At 33.9% G+C, this 12,665-nt stretch overlaps 1 protein-coding gene across 1 annotated transcript; it reads left to right on the forward strand.

Moving 5' to 3' along the window:
* The first annotated feature begins 6,528 nt into the window (after window positions 1–6,528).
* Window positions 6,529–8,899, forward strand: LOC117323278. The gene is made up of 2 exons (XM_033878398.1): window positions 6,529–8,441; window positions 8,822–8,899. Exon 1 carries the CDS (start codon window positions 6,587–6,589, stop codon window positions 7,712–7,714), a length of 1,128 nt encoding a protein of 375 aa, XP_033734289.1. The 5' UTR covers window positions 6,529–6,586; the 3' UTR covers window positions 7,715–8,441; window positions 8,822–8,899.
* The last annotated feature ends 3,766 nt before the right edge of the window (window positions 8,900–12,665 follow it).

The raw sequence follows: 12,665 nt of genomic DNA on the forward strand, positions 1-12,665 counted from the left end.
TTCCCTACATACATGTATATATAATAATCTTTTACTTTGCAACTGTTTAGTAGCTTATACCTTTCATAATATATATATATATATATATATATATATCTTATTCATTATCCATCATGATTCATCATATATATTCAGTATACAAGTGATTGTTGTAATCAGTATATTCTGTATAAATAATGAACTTATCTACAATATCCATAGTACATCTGTATCAATACATAAAATATAAATACCCACAACTCAATCCCGATACTCAATCGAGTATATGCTGAAAATAAGCTGTAATTTATCTGTATTATTTTATACTTTTTTCTGTCTTCTTTCTATACATAAAATATAAATACCCACAACTCAATCCCGATACTCAATCGAGTATATGCTGAAAATAAGCTGTAATTTACCTGTATTATTTTATACTTTTTTCTGTCTTCTTTCTAAAGCATTCATTCCGTTCTTTCTCCTCTATATCTTCTCCTTACCCGACCCCATAGGATGCTTCTATTGTAAGTTGTCTTGTATTCGAGTCACCTTTGTTTTCAACAATTACTTCTTGAGAGTTTTTAAAAGAGTTATCTGCAATCTCAACTGTCTTCATAGGATCTATATTTTATTACTGCAGTTGTCCCACTACATCCAGCATCCATTTAACGCAACCTTGATAATTTTATTAATAGCTGGGGATATTCACCCAAACCCAGGACCCAATTCTGAAAGCTCGGTTTCCAGTGTCCTTATTTTGCTCCATCTAAACATTCGAAGTTTGCGTAACAAGGTTCAGTATTTGAGTTCTTTGATAGACGACATTGATATAGCATGTATAACTGTGACCCATCTCGACAACTCTATCCCCAACTCTGCAATACAAATCGATGGTTTTTCGGAACCCTTTCGCAAAGATCGTAACATGTTTGGAGGAGGTGTTGCCCTATACGTTTCTGAAACACTTGTAGCTAAACGGAGAATTGATCTCGAATTTGGTTATGATGAAATGATATGGTCTCAAATCAAATTACGTAATACTTTGTATCTAATCTGTAACGTATACAGGCCACCCTCTTATAATGGCACTGGTTTGTGGCATCATTTACGACATTCCATTGAAACAGCACTCGAAGAAACGCCCAATCTATTAATTACAGGTGAAAGAAATATTTTATGAAAACATTAACACAGTTATAGACAATAGTAATAACAACCCAAAAGTGTATTGGAAACTTCTGGGAAACCTTATCAGAGGTAAAAAAAAAACATAGATATATCTACCCTACTTGATAGTACTACAAATGAAATTATATATGACAACAATAGGATATGTGAACTGTTGAATAATTATTTTAGCAAATTCTTAGAAAATGTCATAGATAAAGAATTACCATTTTTTGAAAAGAGGACAGATTCTATTTTATCAGAAATACATATAGTTTCCAGTGAAGTTGAAGACATTATAAAAAATCTAGATGTTAAAAAGGCGTCAGGTGCTGACAGTATTAGCCACAGAATGCTAAAATTACTCTCAAGTGGAATTTCTATACCACTTTCTTTTATATTCAATTATTCTTTGTCCTCTTGTATATTTCATGAGAGCTGAAAAATTGCTCATGTAATGCCTATATTTAAGGCCAATGATGCAAGCATTGTCTCTAATTACAGACCTATCTCGCTGCTAAGTTGTATAGGTACACTTTCTGAGCATGTAGTATATAAGCATATCTACATTTTTTAATCGAAAACCACCTTATTTATAAGTATCAGTCTGGATTCCTACCAAATCACTCCACAACACATCAACTTATTGAAATATATCTTTCAGTCATTTCTTCCTTAGAAAATTATGAACATTCTATCTTAATGTTTTGTAATTTTTCTAAGACATTTGACCGCGTGTGGCACAAAGGCCTCTTACATAAACTCGACAATCATGGTATCTCTGGACCTCTTCTTCGATGGGTGGCTAGTTATCTTTCAAAAAGAAAACAAACTATTTATCAATGATTCACTTTCCTCTCTTAAGCCTATAAATGCTGGTGTCCCAAAGGGTCAGTTCTTGGTCCACTTTTCTTTCTATTATACATAAATTAGATTTCCTGTAATCTTTCATCTCTATCTAGGCTTTTCGCTGACGATACTTCTCTATCTTATTGAGACGGAGGCTAAACGCGACGTATTAAAACTTGAAATTTGGTCCAATGAATGGCTTATGTCCTTTAATCCTAATAAAACCAAGGCCCTCGTAATATCAACTAGACAACTTCCTTTTATTCCGTCCTTTACATTCGACAATACCCCGATTAAAATAACAAACCACCATAAACACCTAGGAGTCATTCTTTCTGATGATTGTAAGTGGAACGTACATGTAGAATCTATAGTCAATAAAGTAACTAAATATATAGCCACCCTCCGTAAATTAAAACTTATCTTAAACAGGAACACATTAGAAAAATGTACTTTACCTATATACGACCATTACTTGAATATGCATGCGAAGTATGGGACAACTGCGGTACAACAAACTCATTGTTATTAGAAAAGATAAATCTAGAGGCCGCAAGAATAGTCACAGGGCTGCCATTATTCACAAAAACAGAGTTCTTATATCTGGAAACCGGTTGGTTACCCCTTTCGAAGAGAAGAGATGCTCGAAAGTCTCCTTATTCTATTCTATAGTAAATAATCTGGCACCTACTTTTCTTATCGACCTACTACCAATGTATATTGGCAACATAGCTCCTTATAATTTACGAAATGCAGATTTATTTAGGGAACAACACTTTCGTCTACAACTATCAAAAACCTCTTTCTTTCCTTCTACTTCAAAACTTTGGAATGACTTACATAACAATATCAGAAACTCGCCTACTTTAAGTTCCTTCACATCTTATCTAAAAAAATCTATGACAGTAAACATTATATATGACAAGTATTTTATCAGTTATGGTCCTCGAAAACTAAATATTCTACACAACAGAATAAGAAATCGAGCAAGTGCACTAAGCTATGATCTTTTTAAAGCCAATCTCGTTGATTCACCTGCTTGTCAATGTGGACATCCCTGTGAAGATTCCCATCATTTTTTCCTTAACTGTCCTCTGTACAACAACTTAAGAGGAACTCTTATTGCTGATTTAACCTGGTACGGTCCTGTTAATGTAAATATACTTTGCAATGGTGACACGAATATCACCTCAACTGACAATATAAAAATCTATGACAATCAGTATTTACAATACGATACATGTATATATGACAATCAGTATTTACAATACGATACATATATATATATATGTGGCAATCAGTATTTACAATACGATACATGCATATATGACAATCAGTATTTACAATACGATACTTGCATATATGACAACCAGTATTTAAAATATGATACTTGTATATATGACAATCTACATTGCCACTAATAGTTACAAGCAGTTACAGCATAAATGGAATATCCAAGCTTTCGATAAAAACCATGTGTTCATAATATGATGAAACATTTGTATATCGTGTTACTGTAATTGATGCATAATAATTGTCATTTTACGCAATGTTACTTTTAACATTTTACAGGACAAGAAACTACAGCCAATACTCTCAGTTTTATGGTATCCTTATTGTCTTGGAACCCGGAATGTTACAAAAAGTATGTTTATTTTCCCGCTAAACATCAACCAAATGCAGGAACCGGTGGGTGAGAGTGCCCATGTGTTCTCTGTAAATTTGAATTGGAAATGTGCTGTAATATGCTAATAAGGTTTTTTTATTCTTTGTAAATGAATTCCTGTTGTTGGATATATCAAACAAACTATTGTCAACATTTTATCTCGAATCCAAGAGATACTATAAATAGTAACAGCCACCTGTGTAAGAAATGTGCTTTGCTTCCAAAATCTTTAACCCCATAGCAGAAGTATTTTGACAAACATACTCATAACATGCTAAAACTTAATGCACCATCTCAGATTTTTTTTATATAGATTACAGGATGAAATCGATACTAATGTGGCTGCCGTGTCTGTAATAACACCTGCTGAGCTTGATGAATTACCTTACCTGGATATGCTGATGAAGGAAACACTTCGACTTTATCCAATAGTAAAAGCAATATACCGGGAAACTGTCATCAATTGTAACCTGGGAGGTCATGCCATTCCTATTGGATCTAATTTACTGGTAGATACAACATCCGATAAGATATCAAATCTAATATGAGTACAGTCAATCCTTCATTTTTATTATTCAATGATAACGCAAACTTAGCCAATATCTGCCAAATGCAAATGATCTGGTGCCATTGTTGTCAATAACCGATTTCTGAGAAAATTTTATGGTTAAGGTCGTGAGTTCGATCTCGGGGTCATTCGTTTGATCCATATATGATGTTGTTTCTCTCCAATTAAGGGGGGGGGGGGGGGGGGGGGGGTCGTGTAATTCATACATTTGAATAACTGATATATTAAGGTAAGGGTAGCTATGATTATTTCACTGAATGCTCTTTCATTTATATATTTTTTTTTGTTTATTCTTTTTTTTAGTTTGATTGAAATAATTATTATTTTATCATATTTGATTAAAAAAATGTTATCAAATGCCGAATGTCTCATTATAGGTTAGTTTCTACGCCACGAGCAGATCTGCGAAGAACTTTACAAATCCTCTTCAATTCATACCGGAGCGATTTGATCCTAAGGCAAACGAAAGGTATCCGTATATTGCCATATACATATGTATATTTGCATTTTAAAACAATGCCGAAAACATCTCATTATCAATAAAACTTCTGTAATGTGTTTTAATATTATATTTTCAGAGTGAATGTATATGCATCAACCCCTTTTTCAGTGGGCCCTCACTCTTGCATTGGCAAAACATTTGCCGAGGTATGTCGCAGTAAAACGATAGATAGGTTTGTTTCGCTGTACAACTTTATTTTTATATGCATACTATATATTCATTGAATTCTTTTCCTTTTTTCGTTTATTGTAAAGCAATATTTACAATAATTAATTTTTATTAATCTTAAGAACTTTGCTGAATAAGGCTTCGACTCAATAAGCAAAAAGTTAACAGTTTTGTTATGATTTTAAGCATTAATATGTATTTTTAACTCATTACAGATAGAAACAAAGATCATCATAGCTACGATCATGCAAAACTTCGACTTCGAACTAGTTCCGGGTCAACCCATGGGCGTTATTGATAGCGGCACTCTACGTATTGTGGGAAGTTGCATGTGTTTTCTGCGACCAAGGGAGGAAAAATGCAACTAACAACGAAGAAAATAGAAATGGATAACTATGGACTATATCATAAAGATAGTCTGTTTGCTGTTGTGTATAAATCATATTGATGAAATCATACTTTGTGTAGACAGCAGTTTTACCTTTATTCTTTATTTGAAAGTGTATCATTTACATCAAAGAAATTATACTGTTTAGTCAAATTTGAATTTAAAGACTTCGGTTTATAACAACCTCACATCCGTGGGATTCAGACTTGCACTTAAGTAAGCCCTAGCCATTGGTTTTTCGATTCAGAGACCAGATTTGTCTGTGTATGCAAATTCAATTATTTGCATTATTAAATCTTGCAACACGCAGTAGTTTTTACTGGCATTGCTTTTCAAGTAACTGATTGTTAAATTCGCACGTACTACTTATATGTTTGTTCAATATACACAAACGTTCATTAAGTTTTTTTCACTTAACGTATAATCACATTGTGCATTTTACCTAACTTTGACTAAGCAATGGCTTTTAATTCCATCATATTTTATCTAGGAGGTTACTTATCTTGTGCGACCTATTTATTTTTAACGGAACAAATAACAATTAACATCTTTGACTTATAAGTATGTTTTTATTATGTAGATTATACGTCTGGTTTTGAAATCTGCCCCGATGCTGATACAAACGTTAAGACTCATCTGAGAATCAGGTGTGGGAATTTATTTAAAATTAGTCAGAATGTATTTTTATAACACACAGGGGCTTGACACAAATTTCGAGCACCTGGCCCATAAATATGTCACAGGGTTATATTTTATGTAAAATCATTGTATGTTATATTTCAAGGAGTGTGCATCTTTAATGTACTGTTGGTATTTGTTTGGTGTGAGAAACCTTAATAGGAATGAAAGGAATGTGAGTATGTATGACATGTGACCTGACATGGACAATTTCATTGGACAGTTTTTACCTGTATTGCATGTTTTTAATCCTCTTAGTATTTCAAATCACTTCTCTTCTGGCGCTCTAGCTGAAAACAATCTGTAGAAGTCAGAGCCTAAATTATATTGAAGATCTGGTGAGTTTTTACTTTCATTTGATACTATTTTGTAACTAAGTATATATTAATGTTGTATTATAAAACAACATATAATATTGTGTTTTAATAAGTATTTTGAAAAGATCTGTGTAGAAAGCATATCTGGTACTTTGTCAGAAGTTATGTGCTTCATGTATGTTTAATTGGAATTGATAGATATCATAATACAATATATTTTGTATATGACCTTTTTACAGAGCTGTGCCATGTTGCAGGAATCAGGAAATCAAGGACTTCACCCTACCATCCGAGCTGCAATGGGATGTGTGAACGGTTCAATAGAACTGTACTGAACATGTTGGGAACATTGGATCCGGACCTGAAGGGTGATTGGAAGAAACATGTAGGACCCTTGGTACATGCTTACAACAGTACACGGCATGAACAGACTGGCTACAGTCCATTCTACCTTATGTTTGGGAGGAGGCCACGGTTACCAGTGGACTTAGCTTTTGGGATTGAGAGAAAGGAGAAGAGTTCAAGCCCGTGTAAGTATGTGGATGAGCTGCGAACCAGACTAAAGTCTGCTTATGATGTTGCCACAAGGAGTGCAGATAAAGCTCGGGGGAGACAAAAGGAAAACTATGACAGACGGATACGCGGTTCAAGCATATTGTGTGGTGATAGGGTGTTGGTTAAGAAGCTGGTACATGAAGGAAAGCATAAGCTTGACAACAAATGGGAAGATACAGTGTATGTAGTGGAAAAACAGGAGAACAACGAAATCCCGGTATTCACTGTCAGGCCGGAAACAGGAACAGGTCGTACCAGGAAGCTCCACAGGAACCTGCTACTACCAGTAGGGGAGTTATTCTCTCAGGAGAGCGGAGATGTGGACCCTGATCCTGTGATTCCGAAGCCAAGACTCAGACGGAACAGATCTAGGGATACCGTGGAGAAGGTAGTCATCAATGGAGATGATCATGGTCCAGCAGCTGATCTAGTTAGCACTTCATCCAGTGCTGAGGGGGCTAGAGACGTTGGCATGGACACTGGAGTTTCTTCTGACGTGGATGACGACCCATTGCCAGATGAAACTGAGGGTGGCAGTGGTGCTGATGACGATCAGAACTCTACTGCAGAGGATCACCAGATGTCGCCCAGGAGGGTCCTCAACTCTTCGGAGGGGGAGGAAGTGGCACCTGTCAGTGCCAAGCACCGAGGACCTGATCATGAGAGACCAGTACCTGTTCCCAGGAAAACTATCAGAAGACATCAACCCCCGACTTGGCAAACCTCGGGTGAATTTGCTATGCGCCAGACCCCAGTGACACCAGATTGGATGTCAAGGGCAAGCTACCTGCAGGAATTGGCCAAGGAAGGGAATCTGGACAGAATGCCAGAGAGAATATTGGATTCTCTTTTGACCATTGTAAGTGGGTCAACATGATGTTTTATTTGTTATTTTAGTAGTACATGTATGTTGTTTTTATCCATTTTCTTGTAGGTGTGCAACATTGATATCTCCGTCACAACAATGACACGGAGGTCATTCATCTGTGAGGGGGAGTGTGTCACAGGGTTATATTTTATGTAAAATCATTGTATGTTATATTTCAAGGAGTGTGCATCTTTAATGTACTGTTGGTATTTGTTTGGTGTGAGAAACCTTAATAGGAATGAAAGGAATGTGAGTATGTATGACATGTGACCTGACATGGACAATTTCATTGGACAGTTTTTACCTGTATTGCATGTTTTTAATCCTCTTAGTATTTCAAATCACTTCTCTTCTGGCGCTCTAGCTGAAAACAATCTGTAGAAGTCAGAGCCTAAATTATATTGAAGATCTGGTGAGTTTTTACTTTCATTTGATACTATTTTGTAACTAAGTATATATTAATGTTGTATTATAAAACAACATATAATATTGTGTTTTAATAAGTATTTTGAAAAGATCTGTGTAGAAAGCATATCTGGTACTTTGTCAGAAGTTATGTGCTTCATGTATGTTTAATTGGAATTGATAGATATCATAATACAATATATTTTGTATATGACCTTTTTATTTGTATATATATTAGACCAGATTATTCATTGATTACAGCTGGTGATTACTTGTGAATCTGGTTGGTGGTAATGAATAATGTTCCGGAAACCTCCGCATGATATGTGGGGTGAGTTGTAGTTCTGGTTGTTTTAATTGTATAGTACATTATGTACATGGTGATTTTGTCTATAGGAAAATTACCAATGTTTTATATATATTAATAGTAATGTAAGTGATAAAGGTAGGGATAATTTCCTAATTTGATATTTGTGTATCTATTGTGTCTAAATAGTGAATAACTAGTTTGATATATTCTAGTTATCGATATGTGTATTCTAAAAACATAAATGTATTAGTATTTGGTTCTGTTAACGTATTTATAACAGAAATTGTGCCATCTCTTTGTTATCGGTTCAAATATGTTACATGTAAGAGTTATGTCCCTTGATTGTCATGTCTGTAGTTTAGTATGTATGTGTGTATGATTAGTATTTCTTGTAATTGTAGGGTTTTATTAATGGATAATAAAACTACCATGAACAACAAAGTGGCATTGGATTATATATACCCACACCTGTAACAAATACTCTCCAAAACACATGATACCAATGTAAATATAATTTATTGTGCATGTATATCTATGTAAATTCCCCAAAGAACGTCTAATACACAAGTTTTTGAATTATTGAATATCTATATAATACATGAATGGATGAACGTGGAACGAGAATTCGTGCCGAAGTCACCGTCCTAAAATAACCACAAACATTTTCTTCACAAATCATTTAAGCATGTAAAGATCGAGAAAAAACAGCAAAACTTTAATGATATCAGTTCTCTCTTTTTTTTCGTCTTTTTAAAATTTCATTAAGTATTTCAAATCATTCAGAATCAAATATATCTGATACAACAAACGCCTTCATTAATGTCAGTACCTTTTTGGTAATGAATTTATCATAATGATGTTGTTTATTAACGCCAAAGAAAATAAAAACTTATTTGTAGTTTTCTTTCTCTGCTTTCTTCGTTACGTGTCTCCTGATGGTCTTCATTTTACCCGAATGATAATTCCAACATAATTTCTTGGCTTTTTTCGGGAGTCAAGTTAAATCAAATTAATATGAAATAGACGTCTGGACTGTCATACATGTTTTTCCAATACAATATGAAAACACACAAACATGAAAATAGAAGAATCATCTCATTGTACACTTAAACAAATTAAACGAAATAAAACAAACAACAATGAAATTAACGAAAGAGAAAAAATATTTAAAACTGAATCAATAAAGTTTGGAGATGACCCCCGAAATCTGTATGTGTCAGCGTAAGTGCAGGTGACTGCGTAACTTTCATTGATATTAGAAGTGTATATTCAATTTTTTTTTGTTTTTTTTTTTGTTATATGACGGTGATTTTTGCCGTTTTCTGATTGGTCGGGGCCTCTCCGACAGGTATTGACAAAATGCTATGTTAACCTGAAACTGGTGCATTCATGCACATTGATAACCTAACAATAACCGTTGATAACATTTTAAAAACTAGGTCATGACTTTAACTTTGAAATTCTAGTTCCTGATGTTAGCTTCGAAAATATAGGTCACGACGTTAACTATGCAAATATCACTGGTAAAAGCCGCAGCCCTTTCAGTTTAGCTGGGGAATGTGAAAACTGTTACATGTACTATTACAACAGTCAATTCTGTAACGGTAATTGAAAAACTTCCAGTTAATGCCAATAATTATTCAATTCTCATGTTTGTTAATGTTTTATTTGATATTTAACTTTTCTAATAAAAATGAATATTATTAATCTTGATCACGTCTTGTGTTTAATTCAGAATTTATTTTGAAAACAAAAACAAAAACAAAAAAAACAAAGAAAACAAAAGGTCTGAAAAGGTATCGTTTCATAACAAAAGAAAACACAACAGTTAATTTATTTTTTTTTATAATTTTTTTATTTTCAAAAGCATTTGATAATAAAGACATATACATGTTATATCCACTCACATGCAAGTAAACAATTCATTCCATTATCATTCCCATCCTTCATCAAAATCATCATCTTTCTCGTTAATCGTCTATTATTTGTTTAATATTAACTAGAGCATATCATCATCATCATTATTCATCATCATCACATTCAACATTTTCACAATCATCATCATCATCATCATCATCATCATCATCATCATCACATTCAACATTTTCACAATCATCATCATCATTATCATCATCATCATCATCATGAGTTCTATCATCATCATCATCATCATCATCATCATGAGTTCTATCATCATCATCATCATCATCATCATTATCATCAATCATAATCATTCATAATAATTATCATAATTATTGTCTCATCATCATCATGATCATCATCATGAACTCTATCATCATCATCATCATCATAATCATTCATAATATATCATAATTTGTCTCATCATCAATCATCATCACATCATCATAATCATCACAATCCTTCATCCTAATCATTACTATCATAATCATGTTTTTTTCAATCCTTGTCATCATCAAAATCAGCACAAGTTCGCATGTCATGAGTAAAATAATAAAAACAAAAAATCAAAAACAAACAGACATATGATGTTTGTGGTGTAAGGAACATATGGACAGCCATGAGTATTTCTGCAAAGCAGATAAACATGTATAACTTCCACACACAACCACACATACCTGCACACATGTCTGAAAAGGTATCGTTTCATAACAAAAGAAAACACAACAGTTCTTGACTTTGTTTAGGTTAATGCGATATAATATTGATAATATTGTATAATATTTGACATACTACGAATCAAGATATAAGTGAGATGTTTGTTCTTAAATTCATTTTCTTGTGAAACATCGTAACTGTTGATTATAAACGTAGGAGTAAGCGTGCACGTTAGCATAGCCGATGACTGGAACTCTTTATGACACAGTGTCCCGTTGCAACAATTTAGACAGACTGGGCGCAGCGTACTTTTTACGCACTATTTCTCGCCAAACGTCCTATATAGATTATATATTATACCTCTCATGTAAAAAAAAATACTTTATCAAAGTGAATATATATAGTTCATTATACTTTATGCAGAAATACATATTTTTTAACATTATTTGGTAATTTCCGTGAAAATATTTGGTTAGATTTTTTTTTTTTTTTTTTTTTTTATGAACGAACAACTACTATAGTTTTATTGGCATTCCAAAACGACAATTGACATAAAACACTAATGATATCACGTTTTGCAATTTATACATATTTCTGGAGTAAATCAGTGTATCTAATTACCAAATTCAAAGTAAATGATTCTACAGTGTTTCTATTATCTAATTCTGTAAATCATCCAAAACATCATAACTTGAACTCCCTGTCCTGTTTTTTTACTCATCACACGGCGGACTTTATAGCAATGCATTAACAGTCACTTTATATTAACTGTACTAAATGTGATAATGGTAAATATCTATTGAGTAAATAGGTCATTTGTAGTAATAACGCTTCTGGATTTGGAAAGTACGTGAAGCTCTTAATGTTTACACTATCAGTAACTGGATGTAACCAACACTCCGTCAACTTTCACAAAGTAGCAATTGTCTGCCTTCAGAGGGTAGCAACAATTCGCGGACCTTTAGAAGATATCAATAGTCAGCCTATCTGCGGAAGGTAGCAACCACCAGTCGACCTTCGGTGAGTACCAGCAGTCAGCCAACATTCCAAGGGTAGCAGCAGTTAACGGACTTTCGGAAGATAGAAACATTCAACCAACCTTCGGAGGATAGCAACGGTCAGTCAACATTCGAAATGTAGAAACGGTCAGCCACTTTCGGAGGACAATATTAGTCAGCCAACCTTCGGAGGGCAGCAACAGTTAACGAACTTTCGGAACATATCAACAGCCAGCTAACTTTCAGATGATACATGTAGCTACAGTAAGTCAATCTTTGGAATGAAGCAACAGACAGCCAACCTTAGGAGGATAGCAACAATCAGTTAACATTCGTGATGTAGCAATAACCAGCTAACCTTCGATAGTCAACCTCTCCAAGGTAACAACATTCAGCAATTCCTCAGAGTGTAGTAACAGTCAGCTGATCTTCGGAGGGTAATATTAGTCAGCCAACCTTTCGGAGGATAGCGATAGTAAGCAAACGTTTAAGTCATGTGCCTTGATTACAATTCAATATGGGAAGGTGTGTTCCATTTAATTTTTTTCTTATCAATACGTTTTTGCTGCTTAAAGTTTTTGGTATCCTCCTGACATTTTGTGCACGGTTAAATAAACAATCTTTATACCATCAAAAATTAAATAATGTTTAGAGGCAAGCAGCAGTCAGC

Source organism: Pecten maximus, chromosome 3, assembly GCF_902652985.1.
Source record: "Pecten maximus chromosome 3, xPecMax1.1, whole genome shotgun sequence".
NCBI lineage: Eukaryota > Metazoa > Mollusca > Bivalvia > Pectinida > Pectinidae > Pecten > Pecten maximus.